General features: G+C 42.9%; 4 protein-coding genes and 1 long non-coding RNA gene across 17 annotated transcripts in view; 2 read left to right on the forward strand and 3 right to left on the reverse strand.

Moving 5' to 3' along the window:
- The window catches only part of wdfy2 (WD repeat and FYVE domain containing 2), an 8,977-nt gene extending 6,540 nt beyond the window's left edge, over window positions 1-2,437 (reverse strand). The window contains exons 1-2 of the mRNA XM_027145342.2: window positions 2,196-2,437; window positions 411-478 (exon numbers count right to left, since the gene is read on the reverse strand). Of these exons, the coding sequence (XP_027001143.1) occupies window positions 411-478; window positions 2,196-2,335 (208 nt within the window). The 5' untranslated portion in view covers window positions 2,336-2,437. The remainder of the gene's footprint in view (window positions 1-410; window positions 479-2,195) is intronic.
- Window positions 2,438-7,606: 5,169 nt separating this feature from the next.
- ints6 (integrator complex subunit 6) lies at window positions 7,607-17,024 on the forward strand. 2 transcript variants are annotated; one of them, XR_003440467.2, is made up of 18 exons: window positions 7,607-8,081; window positions 8,158-8,235; window positions 9,594-9,743; window positions 10,023-10,112; window positions 10,304-10,487; window positions 10,818-10,937; window positions 11,097-11,245; window positions 11,428-11,580; window positions 11,692-11,824; window positions 11,982-12,076; window positions 12,621-12,731; window positions 12,843-13,049; window positions 13,151-13,277; window positions 13,363-13,505; window positions 13,985-14,153; window positions 14,267-14,753; window positions 16,051-16,144; window positions 16,304-16,346. XR_003440467.2 is itself a non-coding variant. In XM_027145426.2 (18 exons), the coding sequence occupies exons 1-18, from the start codon at window positions 7,947-7,949 to the stop codon at window positions 16,395-16,397; spliced, it is 2,592 nt and encodes an 863-aa protein (XP_027001227.1). In that variant the 5' UTR covers window positions 7,611-7,946; the 3' UTR covers window positions 16,398-17,024. The 2 variants fall into 2 exon arrangements, 1 of the variants encoding a protein (XP_027001227.1); XM_027145426.2 differs by having other exon boundaries at window positions 7,611-8,081; window positions 14,267-14,626; window positions 16,304-17,024.
- A 70-nt stretch (window positions 17,025-17,094) lies between these two features.
- Window positions 17,095-23,464, reverse strand: serpine3 (serpin peptidase inhibitor, clade E (nexin, plasminogen activator inhibitor type 1), member 3). 7 transcript variants are annotated; one of them, XM_047814924.1, is made up of 9 exons: window positions 22,948-23,464; window positions 22,407-22,677; window positions 21,413-21,643; window positions 20,916-21,113; window positions 20,627-20,825; window positions 20,452-20,552; window positions 18,825-18,911; window positions 18,284-18,367; window positions 17,095-17,284 (listed from the first exon to the last, which is right to left on the reverse strand). In XM_047814924.1, the coding sequence occupies exons 2-9, from the start codon at window positions 22,660-22,662 to the stop codon at window positions 17,241-17,243; spliced, it is 1,200 nt and encodes a 399-aa protein (XP_047670880.1). In that variant the 5' UTR covers window positions 22,663-22,677; window positions 22,948-23,464; the 3' UTR covers window positions 17,095-17,240. The 7 variants fall into 7 exon arrangements, with proteins under 7 accessions (XP_047670880.1, XP_047670879.1, XP_027001229.2 ...); XM_047814923.1 differs by having other exon boundaries at window positions 22,407-22,685; XM_027145428.2 differs by having other exon boundaries at window positions 20,461-20,552; window positions 22,407-23,464.
- LOC125141424 lies at window positions 17,657-19,710 on the forward strand. The gene is made up of 3 exons (XR_007140788.1): window positions 17,657-17,905; window positions 18,045-18,087; window positions 19,055-19,710. It is a non-coding gene; the product is annotated as an uncharacterized LOC125141424 (long non-coding RNA).
- A 1,736-nt stretch (window positions 23,465-25,200) lies between the features above and the next one.
- Window positions 25,201-27,500, reverse strand: part of LOC113642122 (serine/threonine-protein kinase Nek5) — an 11,656-nt gene continuing 9,356 nt past the window's right edge. For 3 of the 6 annotated variants that reach the window (XM_027145473.2, XM_027145474.2, XM_027145472.2), the window contains 4 exons: window positions 27,109-27,334; window positions 26,811-26,939; window positions 26,100-26,247; window positions 25,201-25,880 (listed from right to left, as the gene is read on the reverse strand). In XM_027145473.2, the coding sequence (XP_027001274.1) occupies window positions 25,709-25,880; window positions 26,100-26,247; window positions 26,811-26,939; window positions 27,109-27,334 (675 nt within the window). In that variant the 3' untranslated portion in view covers window positions 25,201-25,708. Of the gene's footprint in view, window positions 25,881-26,099; window positions 26,248-26,795; window positions 26,940-27,108; window positions 27,335-27,500 lie in introns of those variants that run through there. The other 3 variants (XM_027145475.2, XM_027145476.2, XM_027145478.2) reach the window with 3 other exon arrangements.

Consider the following 27,500-nt stretch of genomic DNA (forward strand, 5'->3'; position numbering starts at 1 on the left):
CGCGCACACACACACATGCGCACACACACACACACACACATGCGCACACACACACATGCGCACACACACACACATGCGCACACACAAAACAGGCTTGCACACAACCCAATAACATTATGCCAGAAAGGCCTGGACTGGCAGCGACATGCTCAGTGTTCTTGCTGAAGTGTTTAGACGAACGGGTCTCAGCCACATGCTCATGAACTACAGGCGGTTCTCTGTAGACGCTTCAGAACAAAGTCAACATTAAAAATAGTGAGTGAAGTCATCAAGTCGTCAGGTTTTTTAAAGCTGTACTTGGGCTGAAATTTTCCTTCTTCTGAACCTTTCTTCATGGCTAACTCGGACACAACAACACTTTATTCCAGTTTACACCAGAAGACCGGAGGTGCCTTGTGCTGGAGTCTCACCGGGCATGGTGTGGTAGATGCTGGGCCAGTACTGTCCGCTGTCTCTCTTCAGCCAAACACGCACCGTCCTAACACAGAGAGACAGAACAGAATCCACTCTTTTACAAAGCACGTCGTCTCATATGGAGCACATTGTAGTCAGTATCTGTGACAGCTGACCATCTGAAGATGACTCATGTCACGACGGACATCCTGACCGATTAAATTGCCAATAATTTAAATGCTTATTTAAATGCTTATATAATACGATAAATGCTCATCGTGTTTAAGGCATTGGGATTTCGGTACGGTGGATTTATGTTATGATATGTGTACAGTATGTGTGTGTGAGTGTGAGTGTGTGAGTATATGTGTGTGTGTGTATGTGTGCATGTGTGTGCTGTGTGTGTGTATGTGTGAGTGTGTGTGTGCACTCTGTGTGTGTATGTGTGCATGTGTGTGCTGTGTGTTTGTATGTGTGAGTGTGTGTGTGCACTCTGTGTGTGTGTGTGTGTGTGTGTGTGAGTGTGTGTGCAATATATATATATACAATATATACAATATGCTATTATGTCAAAAGTGCAAAAGTGACATGATGGAGTGAACAAAAATAGTGTGAAGGAAAGACACTGTGTGAAGTGTGAAGGAGATCCAGTTTAGCAAGACTGAAAAATGCAAGTGCTAGCACACACACACACACTCAGACACACACACACACACACACACACACACACAACATTTTTAAACAATTGTTCTAAAAACACCTTATAAGAAAAGAATGATATTAATTAATCCAGTAATTGATTAATATCGATGTAAAGATGTAAACAGATGTAAACTGTTAGATGTAAACAGTTTTTTGCCTAACATTAAAAATAAATTTATTTATATTTAATGAAAACGGTGCTGCTGCATACTTGAATATGATTGATCAGAAGGTTTCTATAGTACGATTGTGTTGCTATAGACTCTGAGTCTGTAACATCAGCATGTTCTGAAGTTTCGTTTCTTCTAAAATCCCACAATGCACTATGATGATATGAGTAATCCAAATGCAGTGGGCCATTCTGTAAAGGTCACGGAGGTCACGGAGGAGTTAATAGAGTACAAGGTGTGGTTTGGTTTGGGACTGATGATGATGAAACAGACACTTGTGGTGGTGATGATGATGATGATGGTGGCAGGAAGTGACTGTCCAGTCACACGTCTGTACACAAACTGTGTAGGGAAGGAAAACTTTTTGGGGAAATAAGTTGCAAAAAAAAAAAAAAAGTCTGATTTTTAGCAGTTTTAGACAAGAAATTACTAACTATCTCATGCAGTTATTCCAAGTCACTCGTAACAACATGTTAGCAACATGTTATATAATCTATAAACAAGAAAATACAAATTGCTATAATACAAATCGTTGCTATTGTGAAGAAAGGACACGTTTATCGAACATTAATGTAAGGAGTCTCCAGTGTCAGAGCTGCAGTAGGTGACAGTCCTGGAACCTGGAACCTGGAACCTGGAACCACATCATTCTGGAGCAGAACTACAGACTGAACTTCAGACTGCTTCCTTTTTTCTGTTGTTTCTCCTGTTCTACGTGTCCTTAATGTAATCTGTACATTAAAGGATTACAATAAATGGACAACTGCACCTTTAAATGTTTACAACGAATACGTGTTGTAGCCCTGAATCGGTATGAATCGTTTAAGAGAATCGGTTCATTTGTCTCGATCGATCCGTTGAGCTTTAGGTCACGTGAGCGACAGTTCCGGACGCCAGGTACAACCTGCAGTGACACATGATGCCTCTCACCTGTCCTGTGACACACTGATCACTCCGTCCTCCTTAGGGATGATCACAGCCGTGTTCACTACATCCTGTACCGACTCCAGCTTACTGATCAGGACGGGCTTCCGGTCCTGTGGGGGACGACACTGGGCTTCAGCCGCCATCAGACACAAGCGTTTAATTCTCTCTTCTACTTAGGAACCATAACACAACACACCGTGTGCAGCAGAACTCTGTGTGTGTGTGTGTATGTATGTGATCTGAGGCTCCGCCCACGGGGACGTGTCCCAATCCGCACACTTGCACACTACAACCTAGAACACTCACACAATGGGATTGGAATCAGATCAGAATCAGGTTTATTGGCCAAGTGTGTTGAGGAATTTGGTTCCAGCTGTTTGTGAATCTCAAAAATACACACATGAAAGAACACGAGGCGGGGACAGAAGAACACGGGAGACGAGACACGGACACACAAGAAAGAACACGAGGACGAGACAAGACACACAAGAAAGAACACGATACGAGACCACGACACACAGAAAGAACACGAGATACGAGACAAGACACACAAGCAAGAACACTGATACGAGAACAAGCCAGCAACGAGAAAGAACCCGAGGACGAGACAATACACGACCGAAGAACACGAGGACGAGGACAAGACAACACAGAAAGAACACGAACGAGACAAGACACACAGAAAGAACCACGAGACAGAGACAAGACACGACAGAAAGAACAGACGCGACGAGACACGACAGACAGAACATACGACGCGACGAGACAAGACACACAGTAAAGAACCACGAGACGAGACAAGGACCCACAGAAAGAACACGGAGAACGAGACAAGGACACACAGAAATGAACACGAGACGAGACAAGACACACAGAAAGAACGATCGAGACAAGGACACGACAGAAATAACCACGAGGACAGAACAACGACACACAGAAAGAACACGAGACGCAGACAAGACCACACAAGAAAGAACCACGAGACGAGACAAGACACACAGAAGAACACGAGACGAGACAAGCCCACACAGAAAGAACACGAGACAAGACACACAGAAAGAACACGAGACGAGACAAGACACACAGAAAGAACACGAGACGAGACAAGACACACAGAAAGAACACGATACACGACACACAGAAAGAACACGAGACAAGACACCACAGAAAGAACCGAGACGAGACAAGACACACAGAAAGAACACGAGATCGAGACAAGACACACAGAAAGAACACGAGACGAGACAAGACACACAGAAAGAACACGAGAGAGAACGCCACACAGAAAGAACACGAGACGAGAAAAGACAGACAGAAAGAACACGAGACGAGACAAGACACAACAGAAATAACACGAGACGAGACAAGACACACAGAAAGAACACGAGACGAGACAAGACACACAGAAAGAACACGATGACGAGACAAGACAAGACACACAGAAATAAACACGAGACGAGACAAGACACACAGAAAGAACACGAGACGATACAAGACACACAGAAAAAACACGAGACAACAAGACACACAGAAATAACACGATACTAGACAATACAACAGAAATAACACTATACGATACAAGACACACATAAATAACACTATACTATACAATACACACATAAATAACACGAGACTATACAATACACACAGAAAGAACACTATACTATACAAGACACACATAAATAACACCATACTATACAATACACACATAAATAACACGATAAGATACAATACACACATAAAGAACACATCGTACAAAATAACACTATACTATACAATACACACATAATAACACTATACTATACAATACAGACATAATAACACGATACTATACAATACACACAGAAATAACACGATACTAGACAATACACACATAAATAACACGATACTAGACAATACACACATAAAGAACACTATACTATACAAGACACACATAAATAACACTACTATACAATACACACATAAATAACACTATACAATACACACATAAATAACACTATACTATACAATACACACATAAATAACACTATACTATACAATACACACATAAATAACACCATACTATACAATACACACATAAATAACACTATAATATACAATACACACATAAATAACACTATTCTGTTACATAAATAACACTATACTATACAATACACACATAAATAACACTATACTATACAATACACACATAAATAACACTATACTATACAATACACACATAAATAACACTATACTATACAATACACACATAAATAACACTATACTATACAATACATACATAAATAACACTATACTATACAATACACACATAAATAACACTATACTATACAATACACACATAAATAACACTATACTATACAATACACACATAAATAACACTATACTATACAATACACACATAAATAACACTATACTATACAATACACACATAAATAACACTATACTATACAATACACACATAAATAACACTATACTATACAATACATACATAAATAACACTATACTATACAATACAGACATAAATAACACCATACTATACAATACACACATAAATAACACTATACTATACAATACACACATAAATAATTAAGTAAGTAATTAATAAATAAGAATAAAGTTATTATTATTATTATTATTATTATTATTATTAATAATAATAATAATAATAATAATAATGATAATGATAATGATAATGATAATGATAATGATGATAATAATAATAATAATAATAATAATAATAATAATAATAATAATAATAATAATAAACAACCCAGCATTGAATAGACGAGGTTTCTGCACCAGGTGGCGTCATTTAATGATTTTTCAGTAAAGCGGAAATACAGCGCCAAGTCTGAAAGTGAATCTGGTACTTTTTCGGATTCGACTCGGTTCCATGTCATGGTTTGGTTTCATCCAGATCCAGATCCAGAGCGAGTCAATTCAGAATTGAATCATTTTCTCTCTACACTACTGAAGTCCCACACAACAGAAGAGTAAACTTCACTTTATTAGGAACATTTATGCAGTCATGTAATCAGCCAGTCTAGTGACAGGAGCATCATAAACTCATGTAGGTTGTGTTTAACATCAGATTGCAGACAGATTTCTGTGACACTACATGGTTTCAGAAATTGCAGATCTCCTGGGATTTTAACAGGACAGTCTCTATAGTTTACACAGATATACAAAAAAAAAAACATTGCATGAGCGACAGCGACTGGAAATGCCTTGTTGATGAGACAGGCTCAGAGGAAATGGCCAGATTGTTTGGAGCTGCCAGGAGGGATATAATAACTCAAATAATTCCTCTTTAAAAGCATCATGAGCAGAAAAACATCTCTTTTAACTAATTTCTGCTACGATATCAGCTAGCAAGCTATCAGACCAGGCATGCTAGCCTTCACCACCCAAATGCATCAGTTAGCCCATCAATGACCCCATCTTTGTCCTTTCTGTACCAGTTTTGGTCGGTACTATGCACTGAACACTGGGATCAAACCACAATACCTGCTGTTTTGGAGAGGCTCTGACCCTGTTGACTAGCAGTTAAAATCTGTCTCTTGTCAAAGGCACTGAGATCCTTATGTCTGCCCATTTTGAACCTAAGTCCAAAAGTCTAAGTTCACATATATTTCAAGTATTTAAAGTTCAAGCTGTGAACTCAGTATGAAGATAATATGCAATATTTATCTGTTGTACATGTTGCATTGTGCTAGTTGTTGCAGTGGGAATCCTGAAAGTACCGCGACTTCCTGCATACTTGGGCTTTTATTAAACTTCACTGCAAAACTAAACTACAATCAAAGGTGGCAGAAAGAGCTTACGTGGGTCTGCTATGCACTAGCTAGCTCCTGGCTGAACACCGATAGCCTTCCTGTTTATGACAAATGTGTTTTCAGCCTGAACTTAAACACATAGACTCTGTGCTGAGTCCCAAACACTATCTGTTAAGAAAAAGCTCTGCCTTCTGCTGTAGCCTTTACTGGAAGTACTACCAAATGGCCTGCACCTTTTGATCAGTGTATCTGTTGGTAAACCATTTAAAAAGGAAGGTTGCTCAGATATGACATATATGATAATAAGTAATATTTTCATATGTTCAGGTTCTAGTTAGGAGCTGATATGTTCTGGACTAACTGGAGCTTATGCACATACTGTAGTAATGGAACATCACATCCAGGCACTAAGACTTTACAATAATCAAACCTAGAATTTATTATATATAGTGTTTCTGCATTATGTCCTGAGATGAAAGCCTATTTCTATGGGATCGACACATCCAGTGTGAAAATCCTCAAATCCACTGTAAGCGACTCACCACCTTCTCTTTCCATTCTTGTTACTTGGTTTCCTGTTTTTTCCATCCGCCGTTTACAGTTGTGCAAAGAAGAGCTGACTCTTGCAAATATACATGTATCACAGTCAAGCCCGAAATTATTCATACCCCTGACTTTTATACTTTTATTCAAACAGCAAGTTTTTTTCTTGATAACAAGAGGCATCATTGTGGAAAAAATTATTACTCATCTTTTATTTACATTTGAACAAAAAGTGGCATGTCCAAAATGATTCATATAAATGGGGTGAATAAGTTACAGTGTGCAGTGTTCATTGTTATTATGCTGTGTGTTCATTTGTTTAAATAGAACAATAGAAAATAGAACGTGTTTGTGGATAATCACATGGAAATTATATAATAGCACTGCAGAAAGTTTTTTTGTTTTGTAATTAAATATTCATGATACATGAGTATCATGAGTTCCCTAAACAAATCTACACCCTGGGGTCCAGGTCAGGGTTTTCATCAGGGTTCTGATTGTCTAATCTTCTATTTTAAAAGGTTTAGTGCTGAGGAAAGAGTAGAAGCAGTAGTAGAAGTAGTACTGTTTATTGCTATGATGTTATCATCATGCACAAGAACATATCCAGGTGTTAATGACACCACTGAATATAAAAACTGTTCATAACACTTCTGTCACTTTCTCACAAGACTCAGGACTTTTCTCATTTTCTTTGATCAGTGCGTTATAACACATACATTTCTTACAGTGAGACACACAAAATACTATCTGAACCAAGTAACGGTGTCGTTCTCTACCCTAATGAGTCGACTCATTCGTGAATGTCACATATGAGACCTTTATTGAAAGCATAGATATATACAGATATGTGTAGATTGAATGTATTGAAAGGAAATACAAGATATTCTGGCTAAAGTTCAAAATATCACAAACGACAGTCATATTCTTGATGAGCCGAGTCGAATGACTCGATTCACACGACAGAATCAGAATAGCCATCACGATGAAGAGCGCTCGTTATTTGCATATGATAATAACGTTCCTCAAAAAGGACCAATCAGTGAAGCGGATTTTTGACATGCGGTGACGTAACGCAAAGGGGCGGGACCTGGCCCAAGCCCACAGTTAAAAGAAGTGAGACAGCGAAGAAGGTCCCAGTGTTTAAGTTGCACCGAAATGAAACTTCGGCTTATTTCTCCAACTTCCTGCCAAAAGACCCCTCTGTGCCCTTGTGTATCACTGATATTTCCCCTCCCAAGGGTTTTAACCGAAGTTTACAGCGTAACGGGGCACTTATTTACATCCTGCTAACTGTTTTGTACACTTTGAGGATGTGGAAGGAAGGAAGGCAGTTAGCATTAGCATGAGTGTTAGCTAGCGGCGTGTTGACAAGCGACAGGAGGAGAACAAAAGAGGCATTTTGGGTCCGTTTGTCTGATGAACGGTGACATGTATGAGGTGTGACAGAAGCAACACGATGCCTGTGATCCTGTTTCTGATCGACACGTCCGCCTCCATGACCCAGCGCACACATCTGGGCACCACTTATCTGGACGTAGCTAAGGGTGCTGTAGAGACCTTTCTCAAGGTAAACAACATGGCGCAGACCTCAATAAGTAGCTTTTTAAAAGGTTTTGCCTGATTGTTTTCGTGTCTCCACGCAGCTCAGGAGTAGAGATCCGGCGAGCAGAGGAGACAGATACATGCTAGTCTCCTTCGAGGAAGCTCCAGCCGGGATAAAGGTAGTGTTTTAGTGTCATTCTGTCAGCAGGGATTAAACAACACAACTTTATATCCACTTTGACGTGTTTACTTTTGTAAATGTCCAACTAGAGTGCCGGGTTTGTGGGGAAACATTCCGACAAGCAGGAGATGTTTCTTTCAAAACATGGCCGACATTTTGTTCTAACGTGAGGAGCAAGAGGACTACGGTGGGCAGCACGGGACAAAACCGTGTCCTGCGCCTGAACTATGCAGGGTAGAAAGAGTGATAATTAACTACTGAGGCTTATGGAGGGGTCCTGAGGCTGTTGGCCTGCTGTTGAGTTCACAGCAAAACTCATGTCTTCTTTTGTTTGCAGTTTTTAGTTTCATTTGTTTTACAACGTCTCGTAAGTAAGCAAATGAAAATAAATATCATTATACATCCCTTCATTTGTCCAGGCTACCAGAAATATACGTAAACAAATCTTCACAATGTTGCACAGAAAAAAATGGACAAAAAATAAACGCATCTGTTTTTTTTTAATCAGCATCAGAGGGGCTTTTTACACCCGGTCACTTCGTGTGTTGTCTCTGATCCGATAGCTATCTGACTTGTTAAAACCCGTCCATTTACATTAGGCCACATAAATGCGTCATGTGTTTCTACTCCAGCCCAAAATGCAAATATATTTTACTTCATTTTCGTTTTTGGCACGCTGTAAGACTCACCTGCGAGTGACGTAGTTCCGTTTGGGAGGAGTATAGCGCTGACGTATGTGGCTCGAACGACCACATACATTTACACCTGTCCGGTTTCATCTGAAAAGCGTCCCAGACCACCTCCTGAAGGGGTTTGTACCATCGGGTTTATATCCGTCTCCAAAACGTTTCAGATGGCATTTAGACCTGGACTTTTTACCATCGGGTAGCTATCGGGTCACAGAAAATGAGCAGGTGTAAAAACCCCAGAAGTTACTTGAAGCCAGATCAAGACCTCCTGTGTTCAAAATAACTAACATTTAAACACAAACGTTTTTTTTTCCATGTACGACGTTGCGTGGAACAGAGCTGCAGTGGAGAAGAGTTTGTGTTTCATTTCAGAAAAACACTTTCGTAAGGAAAGTACGGGTCAGAATCCCGGGTTATCAATCGATAACTCTTACTGAGAGATCTTACCCAGCATCATCTGCACGTTAGGTTTATGAGCTTTAATGGAAGAAGAAGCTGCTGCTCTGCTCCTGACATCTCCACAGATCCCAGTCTGCTTTGACTGATGTTCTGAATTGTAAAACACCTCCTAATATTTGTGTCTGAAGGTTTTTTGCAAATAACATGATTACACGAGTAATGTCGGTTATATGACTGTTGTAAACGATCCCGTCGTCTCTGTCCTCAGGCCGGATGGAAAGAGAGCCATGCCGTGTTCATGACGGAGCTGAGGATGCTGCAGGCTTTTGGCTTAACGACATTTGGCCAGTCTTTACGGACCGCTTTCGATTTGCTCAACCTGAACAGATTAGTTTCAGGGATAGATAACTATGGACAGGTAAGGTTTCTTCTGATAAATGGAGATGATCATGAATTCAAGAAAATGATAGCTAGAAACAGAAGTGTATAGCCAGAACTTTTTAGTGTCATAATTGGCTGAAAACCGGCCGTTCCCATAAACGGACGGATCCAGATCTAGATGTTGGATAGCAGGATTTTACTTCAGATGGACACATTTTTTGTGGGAAGGTTCCACAGTTTGTAGAATCTGTTGAATCCTATGGTAAATGTGATTAGGGTAAACAAAGGGTAAAAAAAATGTTCTGTCTGTCTGCAGGGAAGAAACCCGTTTTTCCTGGAGCCCGCCATCATAGTGGCGATTACGGATGGGTGCAAACTGACTGGCACTTCAGGAGTGCAGGACGAGGTATGATGTCATTTATTAGCTAGAGTAAAGAGACAAATTCAGACAGTCACCTCTAACCTCGGACTAATCGAATGAACGACCCTTTTGTAGTTTCCTCACCCACATCACTCATCTTTTTAATTGAAATGTATTTAGTGTTTAGTTTTTTTTTTCCTGTGTCCACTCTTCCGTTTTTATTCCCCTTCCTTCAGCTGCATTTACCCCTGATGACCCCGCTGCCGGGTAGCGAGCTGACGAAGGAGCCGTTCCGCTGGGACCAGCGTCTTTTCACTTTAGTGCTCCGCATTTCAGGCCACGCCCCTTTGGAGCCTGAGCCGGTGGGCGGTGTCCCGGCTGACCCCTCCCCTGTCACACCCATGTGTGAGGTAACAGGAGGTGAGTCTATCTCTATCGACAGTAACGTTACCTGTGTGTGGTAACGAGATGTTTGTTTGGGCAGAACTTTTACTTTTAGTAAATAGCAAGTAAACATGTAGATGGGTTTAATTTAAACTAGGGGTGCTCTGGGACGTTTGATTGGCTGTCTCTATAAAGGCCGGTTTAGAAAAGCCAATCAGATGACACGAAACTCGCAAGACAAATTTTTCACTTGCTGCAACCAGTCTGGCAATTCAACATGGTGTGTGAAAAAAAAATACATTAATAATACTGTGTATCAAGAAAATTCTACAATTTGTGTGTGTGTGTGTGTGTGTGTGTGTGTAGGCCGCTCGTATAGTGTGTTTTCTCAGCGCATGTTGAACCAGTGTCTGGAGTCTCTGGTGCAGAAAATCCAGAGTGGAGTGGTAATAAACTTCGAGAAGACGGGACCCGACCCCACTGAAGGTAAGAAGTTCTCTGTATTACATTTTATAATAAAAGTTAGAGTAATTCCTTCTTACACTAATTTATTAATTGTTTAAATCCATTCTCTATTACAGTTGAGGTCTAGAATAAAGGTTCAAATATTTTCCCTTTCCACAATTGTATTGAAATTCTTTTTAGACGGTACTTCAGAAGTCAAATCAGGCCCACAGCCCTGGCACAGCTGCCATAAGCTCATTTACGTGCGGCCCAATCCCAAAACTGGGGTTCCTGTCGGTCACTGGCCCATTCCTGAGTCCTTCTGGCCTGACCAGAACTCCCCCACTCTGGTGAGACACACACACACACACACACACACACTTCTGGGAGGATGTTTAGGAGGTGTACATTCACCTTCTTGTCATAGTAGAGTATTACCAGTATTAAACTGCATTAAAACGGAGTCGTATTTCAGTGTTTGGACATGTTTTTGTGTGTGTGTGTGTGTGTGTGTGTGTGTGTGTGCGCGCAGCCTCCACGTATGGCCCATCCTCAGGTGCGTTTCTCCTGCATGGAGGCGGAGCCCATGGTTGTAGATAAGGTCCCATTCGATAAGTACGAGCTGGAGCCGTCTCCTCTAACACAGTACATCCTGGAGAGAAAGTCACCACACACCTGCTGGCAGGTAACACACACACACACACACACACACACACACACACACACACACCATTACCACGTTACATATGGTACCGTAGGCACTGTGTTGAGAACTTGCACATTGACATGTCTTCAGGTTTACGTAAGCAACAGCGCTAAATACGGCGAGCTCGGCCAGCCGTTCGGCTACCTGAAGGCGAGCACGTCGCTCACCTGCGTCAACATCTTCATCATGCCCTACAACTACCCTGTGGTGCTGCCTCTCCTCGGTAAGTGCCCTCACGTCCCCCGTGCCCTACATCTGCCCTCGTACAGCCTTAGTATCATTAATATCACATAAGGGAATTGTTACCATGGCAACATACCTTTTTTTTTTTTGTTACTGTGTAAGTGCTTTGAAGTCTCACACATTTTATCCATCTCTAGATGACTTGATTCGAGTGCATAAATTTAAGCCCACGCAGAAATGGCGTCAGGCCTTCGAGAGCTACCTGAAGACCATGCCACTGTACTACATCACTGTGAGGAACTCTCTCTCTTACACACACACACACTCACATACACACACTCACCTACACACACTCACCTACACACACACACTCACATACACACACTCACCTACACACACACACACACATACACACACACTCTCTCTCTCTCTTACACACACACATACACACACACTCACCTACACACACACTCTCTCTCTCTCTTACACACACATATACACACACTCACCTACACACACACACACACACACACACACATACATACACACACTCACACACACACTCACCTACACACACACACACACTCTCTCTCTCTTACACTCACACACACACTCTCTCTTACACACACTCACACATACACACATACACACACACAAACTCTCTCTCTTATACTCACATACACTCACACACTCACACGTACACTCACACACGCACACTCTCTCACACACACATACATACTCATACACACACACTGTTACACTCTCTCACACACACTCACACACACACACTAACCCTACTCACCACTTCTGTGTAAACTTTATTCGTCTGCTTTCAGCCCCTGAGGAAGGCTCTGAGGATGATGGGAGCGCCGAACCTGTTGGCCGAAAGCATGGAGTACGGCCTGAGTTACAGCGTTGCCTCGTACCTGAAGAAGCTCAGCCAGCAGGTCCTTCCTCAAAATATGTCACCGAATCCAAATTCATGTCATCTTGGTTTACTTTATTAGGAGCGTGTTGTGTATCTCTAACTAGTGTGTTGGTGTGTGTTTGTGTTCTAGACAAAGGTGGAGGCAGAGCGTGTCTGTGCATCAGTAGGTAAGAAGGCAGGGCCTGATGTCGGGATCAAGCTCCGCCCACGCAGCTCCGGTCTCTCGTTAGCTCACAGGAAGGACTTTGCACAGCTGCTGCAAGGCATCATGGGAGATGGGCAACTCGAAATCAACCCCAAAGAGTTCTCAGGGTTCCAGCTGGCGGTTCTCAGCAAGGTCTCAACCCCTACACACACACACACACACACACACGAGCTAAATGATCATTTATTAATTAATTCATCTGCGTATATTAATTTATTCCTCTGTGTGTTTAGGCCTTGAAGCCACAGGGTCTGCGGAACCCATATGACATCCCCAGGATTCAGCTCCTGGACCAGCTGAGCCGCATGAGGAGGAACCTCCTGAACACCAGCATGTGTGTGCTGAAGGGCCAAGACCAAGGTGACTGTGTGAATAATCAAGTTTATTTAAAAATAATAATAATTCATTCGTATTTCTAACCAAAGCATCTTCACATCTCTCACAGATCAGCTCCACAGCGTGCCCATAGCACAAATGGGCAACTATCAGGACTTCCTGAAACTTGTCCCTGCCCCCTTGAGGGAGGCAGATCCAGACCAACCCAAGCGACTGCACACCTTCGGAAACCCCTTCAAACTGGACAAGAAGGTACAGGTTTACACTCTGTCTCTGTTTGTCTCTGTCTCTATTTGTCTCTGTCTCTGTTTGTCTCTCAGACTTTATTCATCTGTGTCTTTCTAGCTTTTGGTCATCTCTCTCTGTCTCCCTCTCTCTTGCTCTGTCCCCCCCCCCCTCTCTCCCGCTCTCTCTGTCTCTCTCTCTCGCTCTGTCTCTCTCTCTCTCTCTCTCTGTCTTGCTCTCTCTCGCTCTCTCTGTCTTGTGCTCTCTCTGTCTCTCTCTCTGTGTTTCTCTCGATCTGTTTCGCTCTCTCACTCTGTCTCGCTCTCTCTCTCTCTCACTCACACACACACACACACACACACACACACACACACACTTTTCCCACTGTGATTGTGTCCCTGATAAATTGTCAGTATTTTCAGTGTATGACGTCTGCCTGCTTCTGTGCTTGAGTTATGATATAAACATGATGAATAATGAATAATATTTTGTTCTGTCACTGACAGGCGATGATGGTGGATGAAGCAGACGAGTTTGTGACCGGGACTCAGGGAAAAGGCAAGCGTCCCATCGAGACCAACACACCTACTGGTGCTCCAAAAAGGAGGAGGTGCATGTCGCCGTTACTGCGGCTGGGACGTGCATACACCCCACCCAATAAGACACCGCCCAGAGGTGCGCGGGCACACACACACAAACACACACACACGCACCTCTTATTGCCATGTTCAAGATCATTTTATTTTCAGTCAAATCTATATGATGATTCGTGGTGTTTTCATCTTTAGTTCCCGATGCCAATCACGTGGGCCACCTGGAAACAGAGCAAGTGCCGGAGCTCAACCACGTGGGCCATCTCGATTTGGAACAGGTCCCAGATTCCAACCATGTAAGCCATGTAGAATTGGAACGTGCCCCAGACTCCAATCACGTGAGCTGCCTCGATTCGGAGCAGCCTCAGGAACTGCCCCCTTTGCCCCTTAGTCTCCATGACAATCACCTGGAGGAGGATGAGGAGGCTGATCAGAGGAATGCAGGAGGCAACCCAGAGGAAGACGAGCTGAAGCAGATGGGGAGGGAGGAAGGGCGCGAACTGAACACAGAGCTCCGAGTCCTTATCACCAAGGAGATCAGGAAGCCGGGTCGGCGTAAGTGCACTTGCTGGGGGTCATATTCAACAAAATGCGGCGTACGCAAAGCAAGATAGAAGAATATCTAATTCTTAGATGCCCCAAGAAAAGTCTTCCTTAAACAAAACTGATGAGTGAAGTATAGGTATGTGATGACGTTTCAGTCCTACATCACGTTCATCGGGTAACAGTTTGGGATATGAACGCATTTCTTCAGCTAAACCTTTTACTTACATTTTCCTCAGTTGCTTCTCAGGGTATTAAAAAAATAGGCTGTTCATTTATAGTGAGGTCATAATAGGTCATAGGTCATAATAGTGAGACCAATATCTGTCAACTCTGGTGACGAGATATGAAGTGAAGTCAAGGCAAGACGCTACACCTACAGGTTTAGGGGTCATTTATGCAGACTAAGGAATTCTTATTTAAAGGTGCGGTCTCCGATTTTTGAGAAACGCTTCAGAAAACTGAGTCGGGCCGAATAATAAACAAAAATCAAAACAGCCGTGTAGCCGATGAGCAGAAAGGGGCGGGGCTTGTCAATGTGGGCGGAGACAGTGTTCGGTGCGCGTGTGTGACGTTAGCAGAAAGCGGTTTTAACATCGACATGGAGGATGAAAACAAAGAAAGAAAGAGAAGAAAGACTTACGATAAGGACAAGAAGTAGGACGTGTTAATATAGGATCAGCTTTCCAGCGCTGGAGAGAACTGAAGGAGCAGGAAGTCGGCCACATATTCACAGGTTGGAGTTTCCCGAGTCAATAACTCCTGAGCTAAACGCTGTTACTACACAAATAACACCTCTTTTCTATCGTAGTAATGTAGAGAGGCAGCTACAACCGCGTTTTGTGTAGTAACAGCGTTTAGCTCAGGAGTTATCGACTCGGGAAACTCCCACCTGTGAATATGTGGCCGACTTTACTTAAGACGCCGAGGCGCTTTTTTCCTTCTCGATAGGTGAGTAACGTTGGTTTTGCTTTGTTACACAGAACTAATATATGCCTTTGTCCTTTACATCATTATGCTTGTGTGGCATTTTTGCTTGTTTGTTTATCTACAATCGTATTGTTCTTCCCTTCAGCTATGATAAAGACACGTTTCTTTCTGTTAGTCGCCTGGGTTACGTATGTACGTGTGGGCGGAGCTATCGATACAGGGGTGGGACCCGTTTGGGTTAGGGCCGTGTTTGTTTTGGTGATTTTATATGTCAACATTGGCTTTCAAACAACGGAGACCGCACCTTTAAATAAACAGTAAACAGTTTTACAGGAAATTCTGGTGATTGACATCATTCTCGCTGTGTGTGTGTGTGTGTGTGTGTGTGTGTGTGTGTGAATCCCTTTTTGAAGCGTACTTACTGTAATAAAATGAATGGTTGTGAAACCTGCTCTAAAGGATATCATTCAGTTTTTTTCTCTCCACCTTAATCTGCCCTCATTTAGGTTACGAGAGAATCTTCTACCTCCTGAAGCAGATCCAGGGCAGTCTGGAAACGAGACTCGTCTTCCTGCAGAACATCATTAAAGAGGCGGCGAGGTAGACGTCCTCCTATCCATCACTTTTTAATCAAGACGTTAGTCAAAAAAACGACGAGAGTCGAAAGCAAGAATGAAAATCGGCCGTTTCGTTTCTTTTAAATCCAGACTTTTTTTTTTTGCGGATCGTCCAGTTCATTCTCCCTCTCCTTATTTTCAGATTTAAAAAGCGAGTGCTGATCGAGCAGCTGGAGAACTTCCTGGAAGAGATCCACTTACGAGCGAACACCATGAACCATCTGGACGGCTTCTGATCACGGACCACACAGAGCACCTTTCGGTGTAATCACACCTCAGGGCAAAAGGGCAAATTTAGAATTTCACCCCCACCCCCATATATGTCCCATTCCCGTGCTCCTGTTTAATGCCAAAGATGAACGGGGCGATGAACGGAGCGCCTGTTTATAAAATTGGATGAGTTTTTGAAAACTAAATTTGGTTTCGATTGTAAATAAGACAAAAAAGGTCCGTTTATGATTTTGGCTCAAATTCGGACGTCTCACCCGGTCTCCGGGAGTCAGAGCTCAAACATTCGACAGCATTAATACGGTTCCTTTAACATCAGTTTAGCGGCATTTATATTTTAGAGTCGTCATTCTCCGCACCACGGAATGCCAGGAATGTCTCCGTTTCTTCTCTCATCTTTTCGGCTCCGTCCTTCGACGTCTTCGTCGTCCGTCTGACGTTCACACCGACACGCTGGGACCAAGTGCTCCGACTATTTTGGACAAGTTGTACAAATGTAAATACTGAAATCTGAAGTATTATTTAAAGAAGGTTTTTCAGAGGGTTTTTTTTTTCTCTTTTTTTTTTGTATTCGGATGAATAAGATTTCTATTTTATACTGCGACTATTTGAAATAAAAAAAATCTGCAAACACAGGCTTTGTTTTAGTTTGTGTTAGAGAGATCAACTGAAAAGAAGAAGAGAATAAATGCACGACTCCAAGTGTTCTGGTGTAAAAAGTAGTGTTTATTTACAGATATGTACAAATCCCTCTTATTGGTCCCCGAACGGGTTTTTCACCCCCAGCCACCCACGAGGGAGGAGACAGATGGGGTTTGTGTGTGTTACAGGGTGCTTGTGTGCAGATTTTTCTACTCCGCTGGATTCATCACTCTGCCTATAAACAGCATTGAACCTGAAGGAAAGAAAAACATGGAGGTAAATTTGAGAACAAGGCATCATCTTTTCTCCCAAAACGTCAGCCTTTATGGACAACAGAGGCCACTGGGCTCATCAGTTAATCATTTGAAAGTGACGTGACGTACGGCTAAGTACGGTGACCCTTAGTCAGAATTCGTTCTCTGTATTTAACCCATCCACAGTGCACACACACACCCGGAGCAGTGGGCAGCCGTTTATGCTGCGGCGCCCGGGGAGCAGTTCCTTGCTCAAAGGCACCTCGGTCGTGGTATTGCCGGCCCAAGACTCGAACCCACAACCTTTAGGGTTAGACTCTCTAACCATTAGGCCACGACTTCCTCAGTTTTCACATATCCCAGGCCTGGGGTCAGAGCGCAGGGTCAGCCATCGTGTGGCGCCCCTGGAGCAGGTGTGGTTAATTGCCTTGCTCAAGGACCCAACGTAGATGTCTCAGCAGCTTCTGGGCTTGAAACCCGACCTTCTGATTAGGAATCCAGTGCCTTGACCGCTGGACCATCACGTCCTCACGTCATCAACATGCTGTAAACCAAATTTGTGATAACTGGACAAAATCGGCAGACGTGTCCGAGTGGCAAACACCAACATCGTTCTGAAGGTATCTCAGACGTCACCGTGTCAAATTTCATAAAAAGTGAAGCGTTCATCAAAGCTGTCATAAATGCCATAAGTGTCATAAATGCCATAAGTGCCATAAATGCCATAAGTGTCATAAGAGTAACTTTTTTTTTCCCTAGGTCTTCTTGGGCTTTCCTATGTACACTGGGTTTAGTAATCCAGGTAAGAATCACCACATTATGTTTTCACTATTACTTATGGTACTCGAGAGATATTTTAATACTGTAGTGTTGTAGCTGCAAATGTTCTGCAAATAATTACTAGCTAGTTCTACGCTAAAGTGATCAGATCTTGATATATAAATTTAGCACTACATTATTATTATTAACACACGGGCTGGAGCACAGTTTGGCCGTACCTCCGTTTACACGGCGTAGGATGAAGAGGAACGGCCGGTCCACCTTCATCACGGGTGCTCTGGATCTTTTCAACAGCACCATGGCTACAAAAAACAACACGATGATCGATTAAAAAAAAAAAAACAGCTGTACAACTGACAGCTCGGGCTATAAGAACAAAACAGAGGTGGGGATTTCTATTGAATTCACGTGTGTACGTCAGTGTGTGTACAAGCTTCGTAAGGAAAAGCTGTTCTGGGATTAATGTACAATATGTTTACCTTAGATTTACAGTATAATAAGGTATAAAACACTACACACACACACACACACACACACACACACACACACACACACACACACACACACACACACAATCTTAACTTTCACTTGGCACTTGCACCAAGTGTTGTAATTAATTCTACTGCTTTAGAATGTTAAATTTGATCATTTGTTCTGTGTATTTCAATCTACCTGAATATCTTCCCACAATGTTGTGATCCAGCACACGTACAGTCCAAACACACAGAGTCTACGTTCAGACCGATTCTTAACGCTAACCTGTGGCTGCTGCTGCTGCAGTTCCATCCTCCGTCACGTCTATCCTGGCTTGATGGATGGCCTCTGACACGTAGAAACCCTCTGTATCTAAGAGGTCAATCGTTTCAGAACACACACTAGCAAACCTTTGTGTATTCAGTGAGGATAGTTTCCAAAGTGATGATGTGACTTTCTAAATTCATCATCGTGATCTATTTTTGATGGTCGTCATGATTTGTCGGTGTTCACAGACGGTTAGAACTCTCTGGACTTCACACAGAGTTTAACAGCAACAGATTCCAAGTACAAATGGCACATGAAATGAACCTGCTGACTGCTTCGGACAATAAGTCTTATGAAGGTGGGACTACATACATAAGGGGTTTGAAATGAACCTTTTCGCTCACCAGCCACTTTGGTTCACAGACAATCACAGATAATAATAATAATAATAATAATAATAATAATAATATCATTATCATTATTTGTGATTTCATACATGAGCCATATGCAGTTTGTCACCTGGGATTAAAATGTCTACTTTTATTTTCTAGGTCTTTTTGGGCCCTAACCCTTTGTACACTGTGTTCAGTAATCCAGGTAAACATCACCACATGTGTTTTCACTATTACTTTAACATATATGAACCAGCACGATGTTATTTGTTGTGTGGTGACTGGTATGTTCAAGTAAGCCAGATATGTGCACTGTATTAAGCTGTATTAAATACATCATGATGATGTTGTGATGTACATAATGATGTAAATGTACATAATTTTTCCATTTTTACACCAATATTCTGTAGTAGACTTATAACATAAGCATAACCTTAAACCCTAAACCTAAATCCTAATTCCCAATCCTAACCTAAACCCTAACACTAACTCTAACTAACCCAAACCTAACTCTAACTAACCCTAAACCCTAACACTAACTCTAACTAACCCAAACCTAACCCTAAACCCTAACACTAACTCTAACTAACCCTAAACCCTAACACTAACTCTAACTAACCCAAACCTAACTCTAACTAACCCTAACACTAACTCTAACTAACCCAAACCTAACCCTAACACTAACTCTAACTAACCCTAACCCTAACCCTAAACCCTAACACTAACTCTAACTAACCCAAAACAAACTAAACCCTAAACCCTAACACTAACTCTAACTAACCCAAACCAAACTAAACCCTAAACCCTAACACTAACTCTAACTAACCCAAACCAAACCCTAACACTAACTCTAACTAACCCAAACCAAACTAAACCGTAACCCTAAACACTAACTCTAACTAACCCAACCCTAACTCTAACTAACCTTAAACCCTAACACTAACTCTAACTAACCTTAAACCCTAACACTAACTCTAACTAACCCTAAACCCTAACACTAACTCTAACCCAAACCTAACTCTAACTAACCCTAAACCCTAACCCTAACTCTAACTAACCCAAACCAAACCCTAACTCATGAGAACTGGTTCTCAACTGACTCACCTGGTTAAATAAATAAAGAATAATATATATATATTCATAGCACTCCTGACTATAGATTTGTGGCAGACTGAATATTGAATCCAAACTATTTTTCAAAGAAACTATTGCAATGAGATGTACATCATTATCTGAGATTTCAGCATATCTACCTGATATACCTCTGAAGTCAGCAACGAAGGGATCGAACGCGTCTGAAATACCGAGTGACCGGAGGACGGGCTTCAGGTTGAGCCGAGACTGCAGTTTAAACCTGAAACACACGGCCACAATAAGTCTGGTAGATACCATGATTTCACGGTGTTTATTTGGTCAGTACTATGCCACCTGGGAAGGAAGACATCCATCTTGGTGAGACGCAGTCCTGTATCCCAGAATGCCACAGTGTGGCCAGTGAGTTGTGTTTGTAACAGTGAGAGTGGGGTCTTCCTGTCACTCGGTATTACCAGCAAAAGGCTTAGGGATTTGCCAAAGTAGGGCAGCTCGAGGACGGCGTAGCGATGATCTGTTGGCAAATGAAACTGACCTGCAAGCAAACATGAGGTGGTGCAAGAAGTAAACATCAATTCAACTCAATAATCTCAATAATATATTTATTTAATTTAGGTTTAGTCACCGAACATGACTTTGGTCGACTGGTACATCATGGGGACGTTGATGGTGCTGCCATTAGCCAAAGAGAAAGGCCGGTTTTGTGTCCTTCTGAACAGAAACTGTTTCTGCCAGGTTCCCCGGAAGTCCACTGAGCTCAGCAATGCCATAGAAGGCACCGTGACCCACCATGAGCCCTCTGTTATCGCGTCTCTCGCCTCACCTGCTTGAAGCGAACCATCTCAAATAAAAACTAGCTCAGTGAATCCTAATCATCACTGCTAAGCATCCGACATATACAGTGTGGTCCAAATGACACAAACGCTACATGCTGATTAAATCCGAATGCCACATTTATACCACAATGATTTGTCAAGGATAAAGGTAGCTGATTAGAAAGGAGTAGATGGGGAGGTGGTGGTGGTGCAGAATACTTAATCAGAATCACAGGATGTAGGTGAAGATTCTGGTGTTAATTCTAACTCTGTTACGGCAGACATACGGTAGGACGATTCAACTCACCGCTGCTTGTTGGTTCTTGGGATTGACCTTGTGTGTAATTGGGAAGGCTGAAGTTTACATTAATCAGGCTGCTGTTGCACCATTGCATAGCATTCTGGGTAAATTCCGGCCGAAGGTGGGTGCCGCTCTGGATGAGCAGGGTGTTAGTAAACTGGAGTCGAGCACCCTGGGCAGAATCGTACAGGTCACAGCTGCTTTGAGATCCAGCCTCCGCCTCCAGGATACTAGAGTCTATGGACAGAATGCAGGCAAATGTGGCATTCATGAGCTACCGAGTTCTTGGTCCAGAAACAAGCCCTGATGATGTTTTGCCTCTTTATTAGTAAACCACAAACTCCAAATCCTGGTCCTGCTCATTTTAGTGTTTTTTTTTAGTGTTTAGACCCCAAACCCACTTCAACTGAGGAAGGGCTGTTCATTCATTCATCTTCTACCGCTTATCCGAACTTCTCGGGTCACAGGGAGCCTGTGCCTATCTCAGGCGTCATCGGGCATCGAGGCAGGATACACCCTGGATGGAGTGCCAACCCATCACAGGGCACACACACACTCTCATTCACTCACACACTCACACACTACGGACAATTTTCCAGAGATGCCAATCAACCTACCATGCATGTCTTTGGACCGGGGGAGGAAACCGGAGTACCCGGAGGAAACCCCCGAGGCACGGGGAGAACATGCAAACTCCACACACACAAGGCGGAGGCGGGAATCGAACCCCCGACCCTGGTGGTGTGAGGCGAACATGCTAACCACTAAGCCACCGTGCCCCCCGGAAGGGCTGTTCATCTATTCCAATTTGTTCATTGCTCAAAATCTCAAGTCCACAATTCGGCTTTGCTAGACTGAAATTAAAGGGGAAGTTTTTATAGTGCCATAGTCCAAATTACGTAATGCCCGACACCGAAGTGTAAAGTAAGAGCACTGTTTTCTCACGGTACCTCAATAGGCAATAATACAATGACACGATCCCTTTAATCCAATCCCTTACCGTCGGAGTCAAATCCTACGGTTCGTTCGAGCTGCGCCAACGTGTTGCCCCTTGCACCGAGCTGCAACACTCTCAGACTCAGAGAGATGCTTGCTGGAGACACAATCAAGTTGGAGCTATTGTCTTTCTCGGCGAGTGCTTGGTAGAGACCGGTGCCGAACTCGGTGTCAGAATTCGTAACTGAATCGCCATGGCATGAGAACACCATCTCCACCATCATTAGACAGAGAAAGGAGGTCAACGACAGGTGACGCATGGCCGCAGTAGACACCTGAAACACTTAAAAATATGGGTTCTGCTCTCAAATACACAGACATATCCATAAGCGCTTGCTTTCTATTACAAAGACCTTAAAATTTAAGACCAAGAAATTATCAGAAATAAGTATTAGCGTCTATCTGCTGAAAAGTGTTGGTGCAGAAGTCTGTTAGTCCACCATCCTAACACACAAACCTATCACTTTTACAGTAGCATAATGAATAATATCGAGACTTGTTCAAGTCTATATATAGTGTTTCTTCAATCCATCCCAGCATCTTACCTGGCTAAGGATGTATATTATTCACAGCACTCGCACCACTGACCCCGGGGCAAATCTGTGTTGTTTCTTCTGAAGTAACTGAGGAAGTTCTCAGTCATGAGACCCCATTTAAAGAGGGAGCCGACGACGTCTGTACCACTCCGTCAGAATTCCTTGGACTAGTAGGAGACAGGCAGCGGAAGGCTTGAACCACTGAGCAAATCCGTGCTCGAGCTGGGAAAATGCATACGCACATGCCTCTTGGCTCTGGTTCTACTAATGAGGTGATGTTACTTCATTACACAAGTGGGCTTTTCTTTTGGACGGGCATTTAAAATTCAGTCAGCGTTCTCTTCATGTTTGTTCATTACTTATTTAATCTGAAAATAAAATCTCTCATATATATGCACACACACACACACACACAAACACACACACACACACACACTTTTTCCCCATAATGATTTTAAGTTTTTAATACATAATCCGGGGGACACGGTGTCTTAGTGGTTAGCATGTTCGCCTCACACCAACAGGGTCAGGGTTCGATTCCCACTTCCACCTTGTGTGTGTGGAGTTTGCATGTTCTCCCCGTGCCTCGGGGGTTTCCTCCGGGTACTCCGGTTTCCTCCCCCGGTACAAAGACATGCATGGTAGGTTGATTGGCATCTCTGGAAAATTGTCCGTTGTGTGTGAGTGTGTGAGTGAATGAGAGTGTGTGTGTGCCCTGTGATGGGTTGGCACTCCGTCCAGGGTGTATCCTGCCTCGATGCCCGATGACGCCTGAGATAGACACAGGCTCCCCGTGACCCGAGAAGTTCGGATAAGCGGTAGGAAATGAATGAATGTATACTTAATCCTTTATTTTAATGATAAACTGTGAACCAGGTTATGGTCCAACGTTTCCCGGCATTCCATCTAACAATCATCACAGTGATCAGAATGAATAATGAAATACACCTTTGAATTATGGCTGAAGTAATGAAACATGCCATAAAATGTTTACTAAAAATAAAACCTCTCTTTAAATGTTTAAGTTGGTTCGTCAAAATCGGTGTAGTAACTTCTAGCACCTGAGGCTGTGACATTCTGCTGAATATTTACCTATAACGTCACATCCAGAAGTGTTTTACTCCTTTTACACCACAATGATTGTTATCCCTTAAAGAACAAGACGTTTGTTTGTGGTCAGTGTATCGAGCTGTAACACTCTCCTGTCTCATGTCCTTATTCTCGGATTAGTGATGCTGGAGGCCAGCGGCGCCGGTGCCGGTGTCGCAGGAGTGACGTGTCGGCTACACTTGGGGGATTAAGACCGATTGAAACAAAGGCAACATGTGAAAGGACACACCTACTGTGTGTGTGTGTGTGTGTGTGTGTGTGTGTGTGTGCTCATCCACCCCTAGTCTTCCTTTCTTATCTCTAATCCCCATAACACAACTGTCTGATGTTTGTGTTCTGTTTCAACAGAATTAGCTTTACAGCAACACATTTATTAACAATCTTATCTGTCCAAAACGTCTTGTTTTACCGATAACTCTTTTAATAAACTACTGCTGGACTGTAATGGACCAAATTCATGTCGTTTTTGCTTTCAGCAACGAACAAAGAATAACCTGAAATTCAGCAATGCATTTTAAGTTATTAAAAAAAAATTTTGTTGTGTAACATTTGGTAGACTTTCTAATCCAAAGCAACTTACAATTCTCTCATTATTTTTTTGCATGTTAAAGTTTAAGGGCCTTGCTCTGGGGCCCTGGGATTTGAACTTCCACTCTTGTGAACGTTAGTGCAGCATCTCAACCTCTACGCTGCTCTGTGAGTAGCTCGAGCTGTGAGGTACATCACAGCCCCAGTGTTTCTGTGCTAGTTCCTACAGCCTGGACGAGACAACACGATGTCCACACAATGGCTTCTTTGTCCACACAATTGCATCCTTTGGGGCAGTCGTAGCCTAATGGTTAGAGAGTCTGACTCGTAACCTGACGGTTGTGGGTTCGAGTCTCGGGTCGGCAATACCACGACTGAGGTGCCCTTGAGCAAGGCACCGAACCCCCACAACTGCTCCCCGGGCTGCCCACTGCTCCAGGTGTGTGTTCACGGTGTGTGTGTGTTCACTGCTGTGTGTGTGCACTTTAGATGGGTTAAATGTAGAGAACAAATTCTGACCCATGTCACCGTACTTAGCCGTATGTCACGTCACTTTATCCTTCGAGCTGTATTTTTTCCCCAGGTTTCAGCACAACACGACGCAAGAACTCCCAAGACTCAGGGTGAGATGGCCAGTGAGTGTTTATTACTGCCAGCAGCCCTGCAACTGAGAACACTGAACATTACCTGAAACTGCTGTCACATGATTGGCTGCTGGAATGATTACATGAACGATTAGGTGTGAAGGTGTTCCTAAGTGTGTGCCACTCCCAAACTCCTGTTAGCATCATATGCTTCTATAATATACTAAATATAATACGCTTTATTTCAGCCTTAATGTTCCTTTACCCCAAGCTTGGCACACGGTGTCGTTCAGGGGCAGGATGGCCGATACCGGTCAATCTGCTCCAGTTCTCTCTTACACGTGCATTAAAATACTTTCTGTGTCGTTGCCACAGTGTCGTAACTTCTGCTTAACTATTCGACACTTTTTCATTACAAATGCTGATTAATGATTAAATCCCTATTATTAAACAACTTCAGCAATAAAAACAGGACACTGTCACTGCTTCTGGTTACATTTCTAACTGCGATCCATCCTCTGGGTTCTGGGTCATGATGTTTTTTCCCCTCACTCAGCATGAGATGGACTCGGATCCAAGGCCCGTGGTGCGAGATCCTCGCTTTCCTCCTCCGTCTTGATGCCCTGTACCTCCTCCTCCTCATCGTCCGCCATAATAAAGAGGTTTCTCATGGAGTCCTTCACCTCCTCCCTCAGCTCATCCTCTGACTCCTCAAAGTTCCTGAGAAGACACCGGAGAAGGTGGCAGTAGACCGTTAACCCCTCTGTGATGGAAGGGCAAATAATATGAAGCTACTCATGAAACTGTGGCTACAGAGAAACTTAGCAGTAAAATCCAGTCAGTATTTAAATGTGGAAAGCTGCACGTGTTCCTGTAGGGTTCATTAGGGATAAAGACGTTTCTCCATTTATTCGGTTTGCTTTTGCTCTGCTGGCTTACGTATCGTCGTCATCTGAACGGGGCTCCAGACGCTCCTCGTCCACCTCCACATCCGAGTCTTCGTCTCCTTCGTCTGTTTTTTTGTCTTCCGTCCCTTTTCCTTCACCTCGATGCGGTGCTCTGTCCTCGTCCGACGGTACGACTGTTCCTGAGTACAGTTATGACGAATAGTTATGAGTCTTATTATTAAGAACGGTTTAATGATTAAAAAAGATGAATTTCTTTAATGATATGATACACTTGTTGTTTCCATAGCAACAGCTCATGCACAGGCTCTTACTGTAGAGCGTTTTAAGTATTTATCGTCTTCTGTGATAAGACAATTTAATTCGTTTTTTTTCTGGAAGGAGTCTCCAGTGTCAGCACGCCGACAACTCAGCTGATTTAAACACATGATGCTTTTCAGGTGCTTTTTGGTCACAACCAGTCGTGGCCTAATGGTTAGAGAGTTTGACTCCTAAGGTTATGGGTTTGAGTCTCGGGCCGGCTACGACTGAGGTGCCCTTGAGCGAGGCACTAAACCCCCGCCAACTGCTCCCCGGGTGCCACTGACTACATTAAATGGATAAAAATTATGCTGTCGACGTTTAGTTAATAAAAAGCTGTGCTATAAGGGGAATAAAACATGATGTACCGCCCTGTTATTTATTTATTTTTCTATAACACTAATGTATAGAATACAGAATACACGTCTACATTCATGGAGTTGACCTGTATCCATGTCACCCAGTGTCGAGTAGGTGAGCTGTGCCTGAGCCAGGGCATTAAGGAGTGTATCAGGAGGGCAGTCTGTCCATTTTCTCCTCCCTTCTGGACTTTGCTCTGCCTCCTCCTCCGTGACTATGGAAAAAAAAAGAGGGGAGGGGAATAAATAGGTGTTTCAATGCATTAACTGCATCTCATCACTCGATGAGTTTACATACTCAGTGTTTATTCAGTTTCTCTCTGTGTGTGTGTGTGTGTGTGTGTGTGTGTGTGTGTGTGTGTGTGTACTTCATGTCCCACTTGCCCTGTGTAGATGAATATGTGGTGCAGGTGGATGAGACCTCCATGTTTGCCAGAGCGTTCAGGAGAGTTTGAGGAGCTTCATGCCGCCACATCCCTCTTTTCTCACACGTCTCCTCTTCGCTCCTTTGTTCCTCGACTCCTCCTCCGGGTTTGTTTTCCGTCTCAGCTCCAGGTCTCCATAAATTCAGCTCGGCATCAAATTTCAGCGTTTTGTTCAGAGGATCGTCCTGACAAGCAGCCGCATACAGCACATGCACGTTTAAAGGAATTACAATTTTATTTTGTTATTATAGGTAAAATAGTCATGATGATGATGATGATGATGATGATGATATCAACCTCTTAACCTAAAGGGAACATTTTGTTCATTAGTTTAATAAAAGATTGTAAAGT

The sequence above is a fragment of the Tachysurus fulvidraco genome, chromosome 6, assembly GCF_022655615.1.
Source record: "Tachysurus fulvidraco isolate hzauxx_2018 chromosome 6, HZAU_PFXX_2.0, whole genome shotgun sequence".
Lineage (NCBI taxonomy): Eukaryota > Metazoa > Chordata > Actinopteri > Siluriformes > Bagridae > Tachysurus > Tachysurus fulvidraco.

Coding starts and splice junctions, on each gene's coding strand:
- ints6 (XM_027145426.2), top strand. CDS start 7,947: ATGAGGTGTGACAGAAGCAACACGATGCCTGTGATCCTGTTTCTGATC. Junction 10,113..10,303: donor CTTCAGGAGTGCAGGACGAG/GTATGATGTCAT, acceptor CCCTTCCTTCAG/CTGCATTTACCCCTGATGAC. Junction 11,825..11,981: donor TGTGGTGCTGCCTCTCCTCG/GTAAGTGCCCTC, acceptor ATCCATCTCTAG/ATGACTTGATTCGAGTGCAT.
- serpine3 (XM_047814924.1), bottom strand. CDS start 22,662: ATGCGTCACCTGTCGTTGACCTCCTTTCTCTGTCTAATGATGGTGGAG. Junction 20,826..20,915: donor GTCGACCAAAGTCATGTTCG/GTGACTAAACCT, acceptor GTTTGCTTGCAG/GTCAGTTTCATTTGCCAACA. Junction 18,912..20,451: donor TGACTTCAGAGGTATATCAG/GTAGATATGCTG, acceptor TTGACCTCTTAG/ATACAGAGGGTTTCTACGTG.